Source organism: Falco biarmicus, chromosome 2 (genome assembly GCF_023638135.1).
Source record: "Falco biarmicus isolate bFalBia1 chromosome 2, bFalBia1.pri, whole genome shotgun sequence".
In the NCBI taxonomy this organism is placed as follows: domain Eukaryota; kingdom Metazoa; phylum Chordata; class Aves; order Falconiformes; family Falconidae; genus Falco; species Falco biarmicus.
Genome location: NC_079289.1, coordinates 42,536,299 through 42,555,606, shown reverse-complemented (window position 1 = coordinate 42,555,606; position 19,308 = coordinate 42,536,299). Strand labels below are relative to the sequence as shown.

Here is a 19,308-nt window from a genome sequence, read left to right as displayed (position 1 = left end):
CACAGAAGTTTATAGAATTCAATTTTTTTGAAGGTTATTTTCTTTCCCTTTTTTTTCCCCACAGTACTATTATGTAATATCATGGACACAAAAATCCACTCTTCACCTCTCATTTAAGAAATCCTGGGTTTTAAGGCACAATACTACACATTGAAGAGTAATAAAATAAACTTTGCAGAGACAAAAATTCAGCCTTGAAATAGTTTTGTAACACCAAATTGTTAGAAGCATTTTGTAACTAAAATGTAGCCGAGCAAAGAAGAAATATAGAACTGTTTAAGTGATAGATATTTACAGTACATAGTATTGCTTCCTTTAGCAACATCACCACTTTCTGATGTGTCGATACAAGCTGTATACATTCTATTTACAGTACACTGATTTTTGCAAGTGGGTATTCTGCAAATTCAAGAAGATCTAGTAGGGCAGTAAGGCACAATTGGAGTGATTATAGCATTCAATTTCGAGGTACTCTTCAAATGTTTCAATGGTTTGACTTTTCCTTTTCTGTATGCTTTAAAATAAAATAAGGAAAATACACTCTCAAAATATGTACGGGTTGCAAAGGTTAAAGTAAGTATGTTTGAGCAGCTGGTTTATCTTAACATAGAAGTAAAGATAGGTGCTGGGAGAGATTTATCTATTTATTTTCTGATGGGGTTAAACTTTAATTGAATGTCAGTTATTTCTTCTGCTGAATGTGGCTTGGCATTTAAGTTACCCAATATGTAATCCAAAGATTATAAGTTAAAATTTACTCCTTATGTTATCCATATGTTTTTGCTCAGTCTTAGACTCTTTTCCATCTCCACTGCATATAAGCAAAGGTCACAGACTGCCAAATACAATAATTCTTGCCTCCAACAGATGGGAGTTCATCAGAAAAATACCATGATGCCTGTGCTTACAGGGCCTATCTTCATGGACCTCTATTTATAAGGAACAATAACAAGAATTTTCAGTGAAATAAATTTATATTAAGACTATTACTGACAATATTAATACATATGAAATCTTTCCAACTACTTCTGCTTATTGTAAGGGAGCTTTACTTTCATTTTGCAGTCTCTGAAAGAAGACCTTTCTGGAGCTGAAGACAAACCACCTCCCATCGCATTTGTCTTTCTCAAGGGGATATTGTGACAACAAACTAAACCACATATACTTAAGCTATTTTATGTGCTTGTATCTGAATGACATTATACAGTGTTGCTTGTCTTAAGTATTTCTGCAATGATAGCAAAAAATGTGAATAGTATACTTTATGGGCAGTTAGCTTCCAGAGTCAAAGTTGTGACTAACAAATCAGAACTTGTGAGGCTATTAGCTTGCATAAAGTGGATGTGAATTATCCAGTGAACTCCAATAAAACGTGAAAAAACTGTCATGGCCCTCACAGTGATTGATAAGTTTATAAGGTAGCTAGGATGTGATTTAATGTGTCTATTTTTACATTAAAAAATAATGCATCATCTTCAAAAAATAAAACCTGCTCAATAATTTAGGAAACCAATGACTAGTAAGTGGTAAGGTCTATTATAGTAAATTATTTTATGTCTCTGAAAGTTTTACTTTCTGTAGATATCACTTTTTTAACTCCCTCCTCTTCAGTCCTTTTGTCATTCTGATACAGCCTAATAAGATGTGCTTTATTCAAATGCCAGTTTGCTCCTCTTGAACTGTTGAACCAGGCATAATGTTTTTAAAACTATTTTTGAGATTACGTAGATCTAGTGAGAGCAGATATGTGTTTTTTAAATGCTACTGCTTAAATTCTGCTCAGTAGTTACTAGGAGTCCTAGTTTGATCTCTTTGAAGGTTGATGCAATTGTAAAGGTTTTCCTATGGATTCAAGCATTCTAAAAGAAAATAATAGTTATGCTTGTCAGCTCTTCACAAGCTGGGCAAATACAATGTTGTATTCTTATTTAAAGTTAAAATATCTAGTTCCTTTTTAGGAATTACAAAATTTTGGAGATATTTTGGCAGATTTTGTGAAGCAGCTTTATTTTCCAAATGTTAGTCAAAACTTTACAGCTATTAAAAACATAAGCAAGTGATCTATAGTTTTTCCCCTTCATCTCACCTTGATTTCAAATTGATTTCTTTCTACATTCAGGAACTTTTACCATAACCCTTCTCACCCTAGGGCTTACCTGGTTATTATAAAGATGAAATGTACAGTTGTTTTTAGCAGAAGAAAGGATATAAAAAATCTCAGACATTTTCCTGGCAATTACAAAAACCTAGTTCTTGTGCAGTTCTATTTTGTTGTCAGAATTGAGTTACAAGAATTCTGTTTAACTTTTATACCTGTTAATTAAAAAAAAAAAAAGTAAAAAAAATATAAATTGTTTTTAGTTTCCCTGCTTTTACACCTCCTCACCTTGGTCCTTATAATTCAAGTGTAGTATATCAAAGAGTCTATTAAAGAGTCTTTAGGCAGGTGAAGATACAATGCACACTGGTGCATTTCACTGGCTGGGAAACTCAGCTAGAAACAGACAATGCTGTTGTTGAAAAAGTCACACAGTCTTTGAAAAAGTCACACAGTCTTTGAAAAAGTCACACAGTCTTTGAAAAAATCCATTCAAAACCTATTTTTTTCTTTTTTTGGCTTATTACACATACATTTCCCTTCCACATATTCAAGCATTGCTTTAAAGTATTTTCCTCTCAAGTTTTAAAATACATTTATCAATATTTAGATATTTAACTCAAAAATTCTTAAGGAAGGATAGAATAGAAAAATGAAAGAATGTGAATAAATAAAATAAATTGTAAAATAATAAAATAAAATGAACAACACAATCAATTTAATGGTATTTTAGATGTAAAAAATCAAACACAAAATTTTAACATCTTATTTCGTGAGGCGTTCCGATAAAGCCAGAAGGATTAGTAGTCAGTACATGAGCAGATTTTTTTTTTTCAAAATTTATTCGGCAGTCAAGAACAATTTCATCAGGGTTAAAGACAATTCTTTTACTGTCTAATTTGAAGGCCATATTTATGAACAACAAGGCATTTATAAGCAAAGTAGTATAATGTTGTTGCAATATTTATATTAAAAAGTTAAACATTTCCCAGTATTCACGTGTAACATGGGACTTCAAACACTATTCCTACTAGTTCCTTACTGAAAATATGAATGACTGAAATAGCTACAAGAACCCTTACAATCAGCCTTTGTATTGAAAGCCTGAAATTTTCCTTTTTTGTAAAGTATATGTATATACAGCTTTCTGTAGGATTATCAACTTCTAGTTAATAAGGTTTAGAGTACAAGTAAATATGTTGAAAGAACTTTACTATCTCTAAAAAAATTAATCTAGAGCTAATACTGTCTCTTAAAGGTGTAGGAGATAGTGGTTTGTAGTCTCATAACAATATAGTAGCTAGGGGACTTGTAAATAAAAAAGATTTTTAGCCAATATAGAGTTCCTTTATAATTATTTTAGAGAAATTATCATGCCCAAAATGTGATCTACCTTACACTTAAGCAAATGTCTAAAGTCAGTCAAAGGATTTGTGTCTTTAAACTGTTTGTCAAGTGATTCTGCTACATAGTAGGGATGCTTAAGGACAAATAACATTAATTCTTTTATAATGTGAAACAGTATTCTATTTTAGTAGTATCTGTCATCTAAAAATGAGGTATCTAGTTTAACCTACTACTCCAGACAGTCCTAGTAACAAAGTGAGAGGCACTATCAAGAGGTGATTAATTTCTGTTTTACAGATGTCTAAAATAGATATAATGGAAGTGCTTCTGAATTTAATTGATTTTTCTTGTTAATGAATATCTGAATTAATGGCTTAGGCTAAATGTTTAATTTTAAAGTGACTCTCATTATACAAAAGGAATTTTGGCCTCAGTTTTAACAATTCCGTGGTGGTTACTGCTTGTACTACTCTCCTCACTTGAGCAAATGTCACGAGAATCTAACTCTAATGCAGTTAAGCATATGCCCTGAATACTTAGGAAGGTTTTCTGGCTATGAACATTGTGTAGGATAATTGTAGAAATTAAAATATGGTGTAATAGAATTTTAGAAAAAAACATTTTTAATGTGCTACAAGAAATATCCAATTTAAAATATTTACATTAAAGTATACATACATCCAGATATTGCTTTTATATCCTTCTCAAACTGCTTTTTATGACACCTTATCCCACAAATACCCTGGTTTATTCCAAAAGGTTAGCTGAGCAAAAGTTCATAATCAACATTTAGAGGTTTGAATTGGGAACACAATAAATGTGTGCTAAATAGGATGCTAAAGGATTCCACCCACCCCACCCCACCCCCCACTGGAAAGTGAAGATCAGCATGAAACAACACTTATCTTCTCCCTGGACATTCAGTTTCCTTTCTCTTTCCTCAGGTATGACCCAAAAACTGATACATGGACAATGGTGGCTCCACTGAGTATGCCTCGAGATGCTGTTGGTGTCTGTCTCCTTGGTGACAAATTATATGCAGTAGGTGGCTACGATGGTCAAACATACCTGAACACTATGGAAGCTTATGACCCTCAAACTAATGAATGGACACAGGTAATCAGAAAGTGTTTGTTTGTTTGTAACATATTTTGATAGTTGTACATAAAAACATTACTTTTTTGAAGAAAAAAAGAAAAAAAAAAAGTAGTATCTGAGGTTGCCATAGCTCTAAAACTAGTCTTAGTAGTTTATCAAATATTATGTCAGGAGTTTCCTCTGAAGATAAAGAAGAGAGAATTAGATTCTAAGAAACTGGAAAAAGACAGAATAAGCAGTCATTAGTATTATCTTGTTACTTTTCAGACAAAATTCCTGTTCTGATCAATTTTTATATCATTTTTTTTTCTTCATGCAGAAGAAATGTCATAAAAAGTGTCAAAATGGATCTGAAATTTTAATTGGTAACCAGTATGTCCTGCGGATCCTCATATGAAAATTTGTTTAGTTTTTGTAGAGAGCCAAGTTTTCATTTCATTTTTCAATTCACTTTTTCTTGTTTTTGATGGATATTTTGAAATGTGTGCATGCATGTTCCTAATTTTGAACCATATAAAATTAATAGGTATAATAGAAACAGTGGTATAATGCAAGAATCTGGGGATTAGTGATTTGGTTGTAGAAAGAATGTATTTTATCACATCACAGTAGTGCTTGGAAAAATTTGGATTCATAGCAGACTTAAAAAGAAACAAAAGATTATTTCAACACTTTCTGTTATTAACTCTCTTTTTAGACTTTCTGAAAAAGTAATTTGTTCCACCAGTGTAGATGTCTACATCTGAATTAATCCCCCTAAGTTCCCTTTAAAGTTAATAAAGAAAAATATATACTTCAAAAGCATGATCTTATCCTAAAATAAATGTTTAAAATAGGCCAGATGTATTGTAATAAAAAAATGCCTATTTCTTTTTACGATTGTGAAGAGGGGCTTCTGTTGTCAACTTTAAATATAGACATACATGGTGTAAAGTTAATGCAGAAACCCATCTTTTTTACCTACTATTAATTAAATTAGAAGAGAACATTTTTATGACATTCTGTATGAAATAAGGAATTTTTGGAAGGTTTCTTTTCCCAAATCCACCAGTCCATGTAAAAAATCCATTAATAACCACATTTGGACAGATAGTTAGGAAATGTGTAACAGCTACAGCCTACAGATTATTGAAAACCCTCGCATGTCAACAGTACACAAAATTGATGACAGCTCTAAAATCACTTCTTTTTTCTGTTCTCACACTTTTAAATGAAAGATGTCCTATGTAAGTAACTTAAAAACTACAGTACTGGGATATTGTGGGTTGTATTTATTTTTAGCAGTTTATACTCCCATTAGTTTTGACCATTTTAGAATAAAGTTGACACAGCACTTTTGCAATCTCTTGCATGGCTTTGTTCCTGTTTAGCTAATTTGTATCTTTTTTTCTGCAGATGGCTTCCCTAAATATTGGAAGAGCTGGTGCCTGTGTTGTAGTCATCAAACAACCATGACTGTCAGCACTGATTAGAATTTTACTGACTGTGAAATTATTATTTTTCTATCAGACAATAAGAATGATAACTTAATGAGAACAAGGATTTAAACAGTGAATATGGTGTTGATCACAAACTTGAAGAAGTTTGGAAGTGAGAAAGATTTAATTATTTATGCCCTATAAAATCATAAAACCTGTTCATGATCAGTGTTCATGATCATGAAAAAAAAAATCAAGCTGTTGTAGGCATAAATATGTGAACATGGAGTAGTAAGTTCAGGTACTGTTCTCATGAATTTGTTCTGGAGAACTGGATAATCAAGGGACAGCTCTGCAGAAGGAGCAGGAGGGAATACAAGAATGGTTTTAATGTCCACAAGACTTTTAACTGCAGAAACATTAAAGTACATTTAATCACTTTTAAACTGTGTTTTTTTAAAAGACAAAAGTAGATAGTAATATAAAATCATCTGTTTAGGTCTCGTCTTCAAATGGGTTATGGCCTTTTCATTTAAACAGACAGTTTGGTTCTTACTGAAGGGAAGAGGTTGCAAAGTCTGGATATTCAGGTTTCATTCATAATGACTGACCTGTTGCTCTACAGTAGGAAGAAAAAAAAGAATAAAAGTAAACCTCCAAGGTGACTCTTTTTTGGTAACTTCAGATTTTACCTCCATGCCTGTGTTAATATATCGTGTAAGGGAGCGTATTGAAAGGGAAGCCTGTGTGTTTAACCTAATTGTACACAAAGCAATCCTTTGGCTTCACTAGTGCTTTGTTACAAATATGGGAGGCAAAATAACAGTTTCCTAATTCTTAATCTTATATTCAAATTAAGCATGTGGGTTCTGATCTCGTTGTTTAATGCATCTTCTGCATGTTGGAAGCTCATGAAAAGCTGGAAAATTAATACTGTTCCTTCACTGCATCATGTAACCAATGAACCATGACCAGAACAGTTCATAGAGCCTCTTCTAACATTTCAGGAGGGGTAAAAACACTACATTTTATTTGTTTCTAATGCTTGTACATACACAACTTTTCCTGATTAAAGCTGCCAATTTATGACTTTCCACTTATGACTGAGAATAACTGCAAGGAGGGAATTGAAAATAAATGCAAGTCGGATAAGGAAAATTAGACCATTTGATCTAATAAAGTTCATATGGTAAATATACTAGTGTCATCTGTGCTTCCCTTTAGGGTTGACCATTTCTGGCAGTAAGGATGCTTTGAGCTTTTGCCTTGGCAGTAGATTTGACACTGATGCTTTCTATCTGCTCAGCTAAATCAATTCAAATCCTAAGGCCACTAATGGAATATGAAATTCTGCTATTCAGAGAGGCATAGGCTCTGGGAGAAGAACTACCAAGTATACCTCTTCCTTAAAGCCTAGCTGATCTTTAAGGAAACATTTCATGGTCCAGAAGCAGAAACCTCACAATCCTCTGTCTAGCAATTTTGAGAAGCAATTCTGGTTATAGTTAAAAGAGTTTTCTTAGCAAAACCCTTTGAAACCATTTGAGTTTAAAAAATACATACAGCCACCTACTTGGGACATTTGATTTGACAATCTGTCTTTCCTTCTAACAGCATCAGCATGGATGGAGATCTTTGTTCCCTGACACAAATTGAACTTCAGTTGTGAAGCCTAAGTGTATTGGTTTAAATCTTTTAAATGCTTCTCTGTTCTAATTAGAAATCAGCTGCAAAATCTTCAATATTTGTTTTCCCCAGTGAGTTGGTTTATGAATTGCAATTAGTCTTCCACAGAGAAGCATGTCCATTTTTACACAACTATAACAACTTATTGAATAAAAGATGTTACAGCTCTACAAATTTTGCTTCACAAAATCATAAGCTTCTGAGACTAAACCAAGAAGATTCTAGAATTATAATTACAATTAAATATAGAAATTAGCATTTAGTTCACCTACAGATACCTAATGAACTTAGGAATTTAATTTTAACTTTATTCCCTGAACTTCCTTTTGATTACATTATATTCATACACAATAGAAATATGATTACTCTACCTATATACTGACCTTCAAGAAAGGATTACTTCTATTAATTGCAGCCCATGGCAGATTTTGTTTGTGTACCTTGATCATTGTTATCTTCAATTTATCCTCAATTTATTTTTTTTATTCTCAATTTCCTTTTACACATTTTCAAATTGCCTTTATTTATCCAAAAAGAAACATTATTCCCGTGATTTTTTTCATTTATTCCACCTCTCTTATGCTGAAAGAATAAAATTATTTATTTTTTTATTTAGATTATGTAAAATCTAGCCACAATAAAAACCAAATCTGACTTCCAGATTCCTTTTACACACCTACATCAATATATTCTGCAGTTTCTTCTAAACAGAATTTAGGGATAATTTTTTGATAAAATTTTAAGTTTTTCTTACTGTTTTGTTAACTCTGCTGTTATTAAAAACAATAATAGTTTCACCTTTTATTTCAAGGGATTGGATTAAAAAATATATATATAATCTTAGTCTTGGTTTCTGTGATCCATTGAGAACCCTTTTTTATGTCTAAGACTTAAAATTGCTTCTGATAGGCAGACTTGTACTAAACAATATTACATTATAGGAAATTTATCTCATCATTGTTAATGTATCATGGTACTTTTTCTTTCATATGATCCCTTTGATTTCACAGTATGAAAATCACCGTGGAATCAGATCTGCAACAAATATTAATTTCAGTGAAATCAATAATTAAAATCCTCAAAATTCTGCTTGTAAATGTTGTAGCTTATTATCCTGAATATTTCTGAAATATTAGCATTTTCTCTTCACTTTTCCATTCTTTTATTCATTTTAGCATGCTTTTTTTCCAGAATGTTAACTAGTTTTACTAGAAAGTCTGTTTCACACTAGCCTGTGCGTATACATAGGCCTTATACCTATTTTCTTCCTGTTGCCCAATCTTATATAAGAACACCTTTTGTATTAATCTAACATAAGTAAAACTAATAAAAATTAAGGTCCTCAGGGGTAACTCAAATTAAGGTCCTCTGGGACTACTGCAAAGCCTTGCATTTCTCTGTTCTATGGGTCAAAACCTCCTCTTTTTTATTTATTTATTAGAGATTTTATTTCTTTCATTCTTGCTGCTTCTGGTTTTGAAATAGGAGGAATGTGAAGGACATAATGCTAGAAAATCTATTTATAAATGGACAAGTCTATACAGATTTTTATGTGAAGACAGGGAAAACAATACTGGCAGGAAGTAGTCATTCTTGTGCCTGAAGACTTGTATTCAAAAACTGGCATAGACATAAGGAAATCAGAATCATAGAATGGTGTGGGTTGGAAGGAACCTTAGAGATCACCTAGGTCCAGCCCCTTCTACTAGACACCTTCCACTAGACCAGGCTGCTCCAAGCCCCATCCATCCTGGCCTTGAACACTGCCAGGGATGGGGCATCCACAGCTTCTCTGGGCAACCTGTTCCAGTGCCTCACCACCCTCAGAGTAAAGAATTTCCTTCTAATACCTAATCTAAATCTACCATCTTTCAGCTTAAAGCCATTTCCCCTTTTCCTGTCACTACTTGCCCTTGTATAAAGTCCCTCTCTAGCTTCCTTGAGGTACTGGAAGGCTGCTATAAGGTCTCCCTGGAACCTTTTCTTCTCCAGGCTCAACAACCCCAACCTTCTCAGCCTGTCTTCACAGAAGAGGTGCTCCAGCCCTCTGATCATCTCCATCTCTCTCCTCTGGAATTACTCCAACAAATCCGTGCCCTTCTTATGTTGGCAGCCCCCAGAGATGAACAGAGTACTCCAGGTGGGGTCTCATGAGAGTGGAGTAGAGGGGGAGAATCACCTCCCTCAACCTGCTGCTCATGATTCTTTTGATGCAGCCCAGGATATGGTTCGATTTCTGGGATGCAAGCATACATTGGCAGGCTATATTGAACTTTTTGTCCACCAACACTACGTCATTCTCTCAAGGCTGCTCTCAATCCACTTATCATCCAGCCTGTATTGCTTGGGATTGCTCTGACCCACATTCAGGACCTTGCACTTGGCCTTGTGGAACTCCATGAGGTTCTCATGGGCCCATCTTTCAAGCCTGTCAAGGTCCCACTTGATGGCATCCTTTCCTTCCAGCATGTAGATCGCACCACACAGCTTGGTGTTGTTGGCAAACTTACTGAGGGTGCAGTAAATCCCAGTGTCCATATTGCCAATAAAGATGTTAAAAATGTCAGTCCCAATACCAGCCCCTGAGGAGTGCCACTTACCACTGGTCTCCACTTGGATATTGAACTGTTGACCACACATCTTTGAGTGCACCCATCCAGCTAATTCCTTATCCACTCAGTGGTCCATCAATCAAATCTGTGTCTCTTCACTTTATAGACAAGGATATCATGCAGGACAGTGTCAATTGTCATGGTGGATGACATCAGTCACTATTCCCTCATCCTTCAATGCTGTAACCCCATCGTAGAAGGCCACCAAATTTTTCAGGCCCAATGTGCTTTTAGGGAAGCCATGCTGACTGTCACCAACCTCCTCCTTAGTTTCCATGTGACTTAGCATAGTTTCCAGGAGGATCTGCTCCATGGTCAGAGGTGAGACTGACTGGCCTATAGTTTCCTGGGTCTTCCTTTTTTCCCTTTGTAAAAAAGGGACTTAATTTTCCACTTTTGCAGTGAGGAGAAACTTCACTGCACTGCCATGACTTCTCAAATATGATGGATAGTGGCTTAACAACTTCATCCACCAGTTCCCTCAGGACAAACAGATGCATCTCATCAGGTCCCATGGTCTTGTGTACCTTCAGGTTCCTTAGACGGTCCTGAACCTGATCTTCTCCAGTTGTGGGTCGTTCTTCATTCTCCCAGTTCCTGCCTTTGCATTTTGTGACTTGGGCAATATGGCTGGAGTACGTGCTGGTAAAGACTGAGGGAAACAAGTCGTTGAGTACCTCAGCCTTCTTGATATCCCAGGTAACCAGGTCTCCTGTTTCCCTGTGGAGAGGGCCCACATTTTCCCTGCTCTTCCTTTTATCACTGATGTATCTGTAGAAGCTTTTCTTGTTGCCCTTGATGTCCCTGGCCAGATTTAATTCTATCAAGGTTTCAGATTTCTTAACCTGATCCCTAGCTGCTCAGACAATTTCTCTGTGCTCTTCCCAGGCTGTGGTTGAAATCTCCTATGAGAACCAGGGTTTGTGAATGTAAGACTGCTCCTATCTGTCTATAGAGGACCTCATCTGCTTGGTCTTCCTGGTTGGGTGGCCTATAGCAGACCCCCACTATAATGTCAACTGTCCCTGCCCTTCCTTTCATCCTGACCCATAAACTCTTGGCCAGCTCCTCCTCTGTCCCCAGGAGCTCCATGCACTCTGGCTGATTGTTGACATACAGGGCAACACCCCCTTCCTCATCTCCACTGTCTGTTCTTCCTAAAGAGCCTGTATCCTTCCATTCCAATGTCTCTGTGATGACAGTAAGATCATAGGCCTGCAGGTGTGTGCACATCTCTTAACATCTCTAAATGTTGTTTCTAGACAACATTTGAGGCTTTATAAATATGGAATAATTCAAATTGAACTCAATAGAAAAACTGATCAAGCAAAATAGGTAAATATTTTTCTATTACTCTGAGGGTGCCATTTTCAAGTTGTTTTTACCAATACAGTAGTGTTAAAAAATCCATTTTGGAAAAGAAAGACTATCGTGTGATCCTCTGTTGTTTATGGAACTGTTGATTACCTTGTAGTTTTGAGCCTTTCCTTTTAGTTATTTTTTACATTTACATTTTTTATTATTGACAGTGAGGGATGCTAGAAATATAATCAGTATTAGTGAAGATCTATGTAGAAAAACGTAATTTAATAGTCATTATGTAGTAGAGCTCTTTATTATTGCCATTTTGTGGTCCAATGTTATTGATATTTTTTCATTGAAATCAAAGCCACAAACAAGGCAATAAAAACATTTGAAGGTAAGAATGTTGTTACTTTGTCCTTAAATATAATTATTCAATACATATTTGTACATGTGTTTTTGCAATGAAAATACTAATATTGTTTAAAAGTAAAAGTAAATGTTAAAAAATCATTTTGCATATAGAACAGACTTCTAATCATATGAAACTGGGCAAATTATGAAGGCAATTTAAGGATGCTTTCAGGAAGTTTCCTGTCTCATAACATTACTCTCTTAAGCTAACATTAATTGACTTAAGGGAACCATTTTGGCAAAGACAAAGAATTATTTCCTTGAATATCATTCTCTTCTACAATGAACTGCCATTAATTAACCATTATTTAAAAAGCACTCATGTTAAAATGTATCTAAAAGGCTCTCTATATTATTCAGATTGTTTTATATGTTTAGCAGGTCCAAATAAATTCCCATTAATATATTTGCCAGTGACTTAAACACTTTTCAATTACATCAATAAAAATAACTCACAAATGAATTTGAAGTTATGCAAGTTTTAATGGCTCAGTCCTTGATGTCTCTGAACAAACACCAGAAACGTGCATCATGATTATGAACAAAATACAAATTTTCTGTAACAGAATTCACACTCTAGAAGTCTTTCCTTATTACTGTGCTCACAGTGGACTGGATATAACAGAATGTACCCTGTTACATATGACTTTGAAGTAGTTATTTCACAAGGAATGAATAGAGAAGGCAATTCTGCAAAGGCTTAGAAAAAGTTCCTGTAACTGTTATCAAATAGCAATAATAAATTACAATAATTCTGTAATATTGTGGGAAACTTAGACAATGACTATGTGCATGTATGGAATCTGGTGACACAACACCAAGTATGAAACTGTTTACTTATATAAAGTCCACAGCCTGGAACAGGACCTAGTGCACTTTTTTGACATTAAATCTCCCATACATATACTTGTGTTTAGTTTTATGTCCTCACAATCCAGCTGCTCATTGGCTCTTGTAAAACACTGCTTTGCTACCTTTCTCCCTTCCCCACTCCCAGTTTCTGTTTATATTGCAGAGGCTTTCTGCCATTAGACGTATTTTCTCACAGATTTCTGATGAAAGCAAGAAGTATAATAATACACTATACCAGTAACAAATTACTTACAACTCTATATGCAAAGTGGGTGTGCATGTCATAAAAATAAAAGGTTTATTTTTCTTTTCCAAAGTAAAATTTCTTTGATAGGTCTTCAGTCTTTTAAATATCTACACATTGAAAAAAAATGTAAACTTTCTAAAAATGTAAATATTTTTAATATGGAGCTTCCAACTATTTACAAATTACTCCAACTCTACAAAACTGTGTGTTTAGTCATGCAATATTTATCATGATCCCAGTGCTGGCATCCAGATCTCTTGTAGATGTTCAGGTTTGTGAATGTGTGTCATTGTCTCCAGATTTTTTCTATTCCAAAGGACATCTCCAGTTGAGTGAATAAAGTATCAAATGCAATATTTGGAACTCACATGTGAATCTTCTGTGTGGTATGCACAAATCAGAAATCAGGATCCCAGCCTGCTCAGAGAGCATGTTTCCAACCTTGGTAGAAGTTTGATTCAAAGTTAGCTTTCCTACCAAATAGAACATCCAGTGTAATTAGTATAATATTTATCAAAATACCAGAATAGAAATATCGTGTGAAGGATAATACAGTAGAATAACTGTATCTCAGAAATGTAAAAGGAATATTAGGGAAACAGATGTGTTTCTTGCAAGAAGACATTCCCCAGGGGTACTGGATTTTATTGCCAACAGAAGTGGTTTGATTTTAGGGAAATAACTTTGCAACCAATCTACTGGCTCATAAATTGAAATACTATTTGAAAGCAGTCATATTGCTGCATGTAAAATAGGGGCTTGACTTTGTACATTCACCACAACAGAAAAAATGTTATTTATCCCAAAGTAATCCTTAAAACCTCAATATTGAAAAACAGTAGCTCAGGTATATCTTAGAAGTCAGTAACTAGCTACATACTTTAAATTCTGTGAATATCAGGTTCTTGGAGTCTTTTGCATCTACTGCACCAAGCAGATATACTAGGTATTACAGGCTCTCTACCACCTCAGAGGAGAATCTGAATATGTAAAAGTAACTTCAGAAATACTTCATGTTGAAAAACAGTTTTTCCGTGCAATGTATCTGTTCTAACTTAAATGAGAATGTATAAAATATTCAACAGAATAATGATTCTTCAGCCTTATTCTAAATCCAGTGTAAAGCTGGTCAGATTGGTATAACCTTACATTTCATTGCAAATTCCCTCGTAATACCTCTGCTTCATAGTACATGGGGATTAGGTACACTTTAGAGGCAGAGGCACTGTGCAAAATCCTTCTATCAGCAAAACTTTGATTTCCACGTGTAAGACCACAGCTGCTGGAAATTAAACCATAAAGAAAATCACTAGCATAAGTAAGACATCCAGTGGTAGGGAACAATACAGCCCATAATTACTGGCTACCCACAGCTTCCCCTTGGGGATCTATGGAAATACTGTGGCGCGCAGTAGTACTAAGCAGTACTAGAGACTCAGCACTGGTGAGGCCGCACCTCAAATACTGTGTTCAGATTTGGGCCCCTCACTGCAAGAAAGACATTGAGATGCTGGAGTGTGTCCAGAGAAGGACAGCAAAGCTGGTGAAGGGTCTGGAGCACAAGTCTTATGAGGAATGGCTGAGGGAACTGGGGTTGTTTAGCCTGGAGAGGAGGAGGCTCAGGGGAGACATTGCTCTCTACAACTACCTGAAAGGAGGCTGTAGCAAGGTGGGTATTGGTCTCTTCTCCCAAGTAACAAGGAACAGGATAAGAGGAAATGGCCTCAGGTTGGGCCAGGGGAGGTTTAGATTGAATATTAGGAAAAAATTATTTACTGAAATGTTTATCAAGCATTAGAACAGGGGTGCCCAGAGAAGTGGTTGAGACACCATCCCTGGAGGTATTTAAAAGATGTGTAGACATGGGACTTAGGGACATGGTTCAGCGGTAGACTTGATAGTGCTAGAATAATGGTTGGAATCAAAGATCTTAAAGGTCTTTCCCAACATAAATTATTCCATGATTCAACGATTCTATGATTCTACGATTCTATGGAGCTGTCAAACATGTCACCCTCTAAGGGTTTGAAAAGCAGTCAATGCTGAGGTATAAACAACTTATAATTCTGTCACACCATATTTTCCCACATTTTCCATGATTACACGATGCTTAAAAAATACATTAAAATAATTAAAAAAATAAAAATGAAGGTGCAGAAGTCTAGGACTATGACTAATTCAGAATTAGGTCTGTGAACCAGGTTCGTATTCAGTCTTCACTTAGATGGGTAGGTTATATCTAAAGTCTGGTATCCTTAGTGAACTATTTTGAATTTAGAGGCTGTCCCCAGCAAAATTCACTGGAGAGGGCTACCTTTGAAGGCCTTCAGGAAGAAATAGTGTTTCAAAGGTGAGATATTATAATTAAGGAGATGAGCATTCAGTTTATTTGCCTCCACTTAAGTGTCTAATACCTTCTGAGATGCCCAGAATTATCTAAGATATCCACACTGGGCTAGTAGGTATGACACAGATGAAGTTTTGGAGTGGCAAAAGAAGTTCAGATGGGAAGCTCTAAAGTATCCCAGATGATATTAAAGTGCTTATGTATAGGCAAATAAAATCGATGATCCCTCTCACTCTCTCTATATATACATATATAAGCACCCAGTGCTATTAGATATTTGAAGGTGGCATTTTGCAACCCACCTAGGTGATAAGAAAGGCTGAATTTAAAAATGTTTTACTTCAGTTGCTTAAACCTGAAAACATTAACCTTGATTGTCCAATGAATGACACATGTAGTGTACATAGGTGTGAGAGCACACTCAGTACTCATTAATACTGGCATAATATGATTAAGTATGGGAAATTCTAAGTCAGAGAGATCCTGTTTATCATGAAAATTAGCTTTTGTGCATTACTTCAGTCAGAAATTCGTTCTGTAAGCAAATCATGAGTAAACCAGCCTTACTCAGCAGAGCTGTTAAAAAAAATCACCCATAGTAGTTGGTATTGCCTAATGTAAAGTTCTTGGTTTGGTTATTTTTTTGTTTCTATTTAATAGTAAAATTTGTCTGAGTGCGGTTCTGTAAAGATTCAGACAGCATATTTGAGTCACATAATGGAAAATCTCACATGTAGGCATAGTGTGGAAACAGAGTCTATCAGGGTTTAGGATTATTTTTTTTTTCTACATCTGTATATTTTCCAGCATATCAATTAATTGAAAATGGTAATTTGACCCATATGAACAGAAAAAGAGAAAGAAGACTTGCAATAGCAAGGTGAATAAATAAATATCCAGTTCTTTATTTCATTAATATCGTGTTCTCAAATATAGATAACCACTGTGTAAATGTCCACATTAGGATTATACATCCTAAGCTTTTTCTTATAGCTAAAGTAGCAAAATCAGTATTTCTAGGATATGATTAATCTCATTCTAAAGGTGAAATAAATCACACTTTAAAAGTGTGTTTCTGCTGGCTGCAAAAGGAGCCTAAAATGGCAAGTTCAAATGCAGACATTCACACTGTGCACACCTACATTTCTTAAGATAACTTTTAAGTCGGACAAGATGAATCTGTAAAATCTGATAAATGCCCAGAAGGAACTGGCCACACAAACATTTGTTTCAAATAATTATGACAGGAATTCCATTTAGAACATAACTGCAAGGCTCAACTACATACTGAACAAAAACAATTTCCCTGTTCTGAAATCAAGCACTATTATGATCTTCAGAGAGTGGATATTTTTGAGCTGCCAAATGACATGCAAAAGAAGTAAAAGATATGTCTTCATTAATAGAAGGAGAAAAAGTATTCAGAAAATTGTAGCTGCAGCTCGTTACCTAAGCTGTAGGTATCCAACTAAATTTCAGGGATAAGGGATCAATTTAATACAGTAAGCTGCAAAACATGTCCATATAATTAAACAGTAAAAGCCTTCAGAACACAGAAATAAGACTATTTAAAAATTTTAGATTTATTAGATTGCTGTAATAAATGGTTATTAGTTATTCCAGGCCCTTGCGTAGGAAAACAAACTGGAGAAAAACAGACACCTCCCATCGGATGGTTCATCTCATATAAATACAGGCATACAGATAGATCACCTATTTGACATGCATGGTATTCCTCTGATTTATAAAGGTGCCAAAGTGACTAACTCAAATTTAGGCACCTAAATTTGTAGAAATCTCAACAATGAAGTGTAGAAAAATTCCAAGTAGTATGATCTGTCTAAAATCGTAAATCTGTTTGACTTTCTTATAGATTTATCCATGTTATCATTTACCTTGCAAATAGTTTACACCGTACTACATATCCTTTACCAGCTATATGTAGTCATAATTTAAGAATTATATTTTTTTTGTGATTAAAGACAAGTTTTGAAATAACTGATCCATTGTGCAACTATAGTACATACTTTTTTTTTTTTATGCAAATTCACAATCTTTCTTTGTGAGGTTCTGAAAAACTGGATTTATTGTTCATTTCATTGTAAATTGTGAATATTTAGCACTTCTTAAAAGCAAAGACAATTTTCTTTGCTCTTTAAATTTAGATGCTTATTTTTTGTTCCATTTTTTGAAATTGTGGCTATATTTTATTTAAGATGTTTATGTAACATGTTTATGTGTGTGGAACCTTGCAGAAAAGTATATGGCAGGATTCTGCTGGAATTAGATTACACAACACATAATCTTTTCAAAACATGTTTTCTATGCCAGGAATCGAAGATAGTTTTGGTTATGTTTAGTTGAAATTAGGGAACTGAGAGTCATAAAAAAACAAAACAGAACAAAGATGAAACCAAGTTCTTCAATGAACTTAACTTGCTTGACTGCTATCTTTCCCTTCTTCCCTCCTAAAAAGTCATAAAAACCCCCAAAACCTTCAACCATTAAACAGATAACATCTATGTCCTTTTTAATTTTTGTGTATGTTCACTAATTTGTGTTGTCATAAATAATAAATAAGCATAAAGTTACAATTAGACAGAGGAAGAGCCTTAACTAAAATAGCACAGAAGTAACTGTTGTGCACAGGATGAATGACTTCATTAACTGGAAAAAAAAAAAAAAAAGACCTAAACAAAAACCAAAAGTAGTATTTTTTCTAGAATGGTGACATTAACATACAGTGTCTGTAGACTTATGCTGATGGATGACTTAATCTTTAACTACAAAGCTTCTGCCTTCACCTTGCATACCAGGAAGAGCTGGGATCAGATTATGGCTGCTTGCTCCGTGTAAGAGACTGGAAACCAAGAGCTGAGTCTTCTCTGCCAATGGGAGATAGTTGAAGTAAGGATGATGTGGTTAGCAGTATGTCGTAAATATGAACTTTCCAGTGCTGTCATATGAGTGTGTTTTCAGATGTATTATATGAATTCTATGTCAAACTGGTCCAGTCAGAAGTTTTGAAGTTATAGTTGAAAACAAAACTGTCAACATCTTGGGATGTTGAGGTATGAGTATATTTAGTATGGTAAGGAACTACAGAGCAAAATAAGTGCACAATGGTTTGGAATGTGAGAGAATAAACACATTATGAAAATGTACAAATATAGTTGTAAATACATTCAATTAAGCTGTCCTGAGTTTTGCAATATTTGCAGAGCAGTTTACTGAATGTTATGCTTTTACCATGATTCCCTTATATCTTGGACATGTGTGTATAAAATGCAAGTGAAGACATAAAGCACAATGTTAAATTTGTAACCTGGCTTTATTTAATATGACTTGTTTTTAAGGAATTTGAATCCTGAAAATCTCACTGCACAAAAATAAATATGCCTGGTTTTATGTTGCACAGGTGATTCTTTTAAATGGATATCGTAACACAATTAGGGTTTTAGCTTGCATGTCCTAAACTTGTCCATATCCAGTTTCTCTTAAGTAAATTCAAAGGGCAAGCATTTTCAGACTATGATAAAATTTAAGTCATTTATCCTTTTCTTAAGTCAGACTATCAAGACCATAATGAAATGACACATAAAATCATCAACAATTGACACTTTCAACTTTTTTGATCTCCTTTTATTGGAAACATAATGAAAGAACTTCTCCCCCTCAAAAAGAAGAAAAAAAAAGTCTACATGCACAGCCACATGGTTCAGGATTTAATTACAGTAAGAGACATGAACTGCAAGTGAGTCTGGATGCTGTTTAATATGATGATCAAGAAGAAAATATATTATCAGTGTCAAAAAATGGACCTGTTCAGGCAAAAGAGATGTCTTGAATCACGCATAGTTGGAATGGTTTAGTGTCTATAATGTTAA

The 19,308-nt window shown here is 34.6% G+C and overlaps 1 protein-coding gene across 4 annotated transcripts in view; it reads left to right on the top strand.

The window, feature by feature from the left end:
* KLHL1 (kelch like family member 1) overlaps nucleotides 1-18,745 on the top strand; it is a 240,184-nt gene extending 221,439 nt beyond the window's left edge. For 2 of the 4 annotated variants that reach the window (XM_056329293.1, XM_056329292.1), the window contains 2 exons: nucleotides 4,390-4,561; nucleotides 5,939-18,745. In XM_056329293.1, the coding sequence (XP_056185268.1) occupies nucleotides 4,390-4,561; nucleotides 5,939-5,998 (232 nt within the window). In that variant the 3' untranslated portion in view covers nucleotides 5,999-18,745. Of the gene's footprint in view, nucleotides 1-1,065; nucleotides 2,439-4,389; nucleotides 4,562-5,938 lie in introns of those variants that run through there. The other 2 variants (XR_008820324.1, XM_056329294.1) reach the window with 2 other exon arrangements.
* Nucleotides 18,746-19,308: the final 563 nt, after the last annotated feature.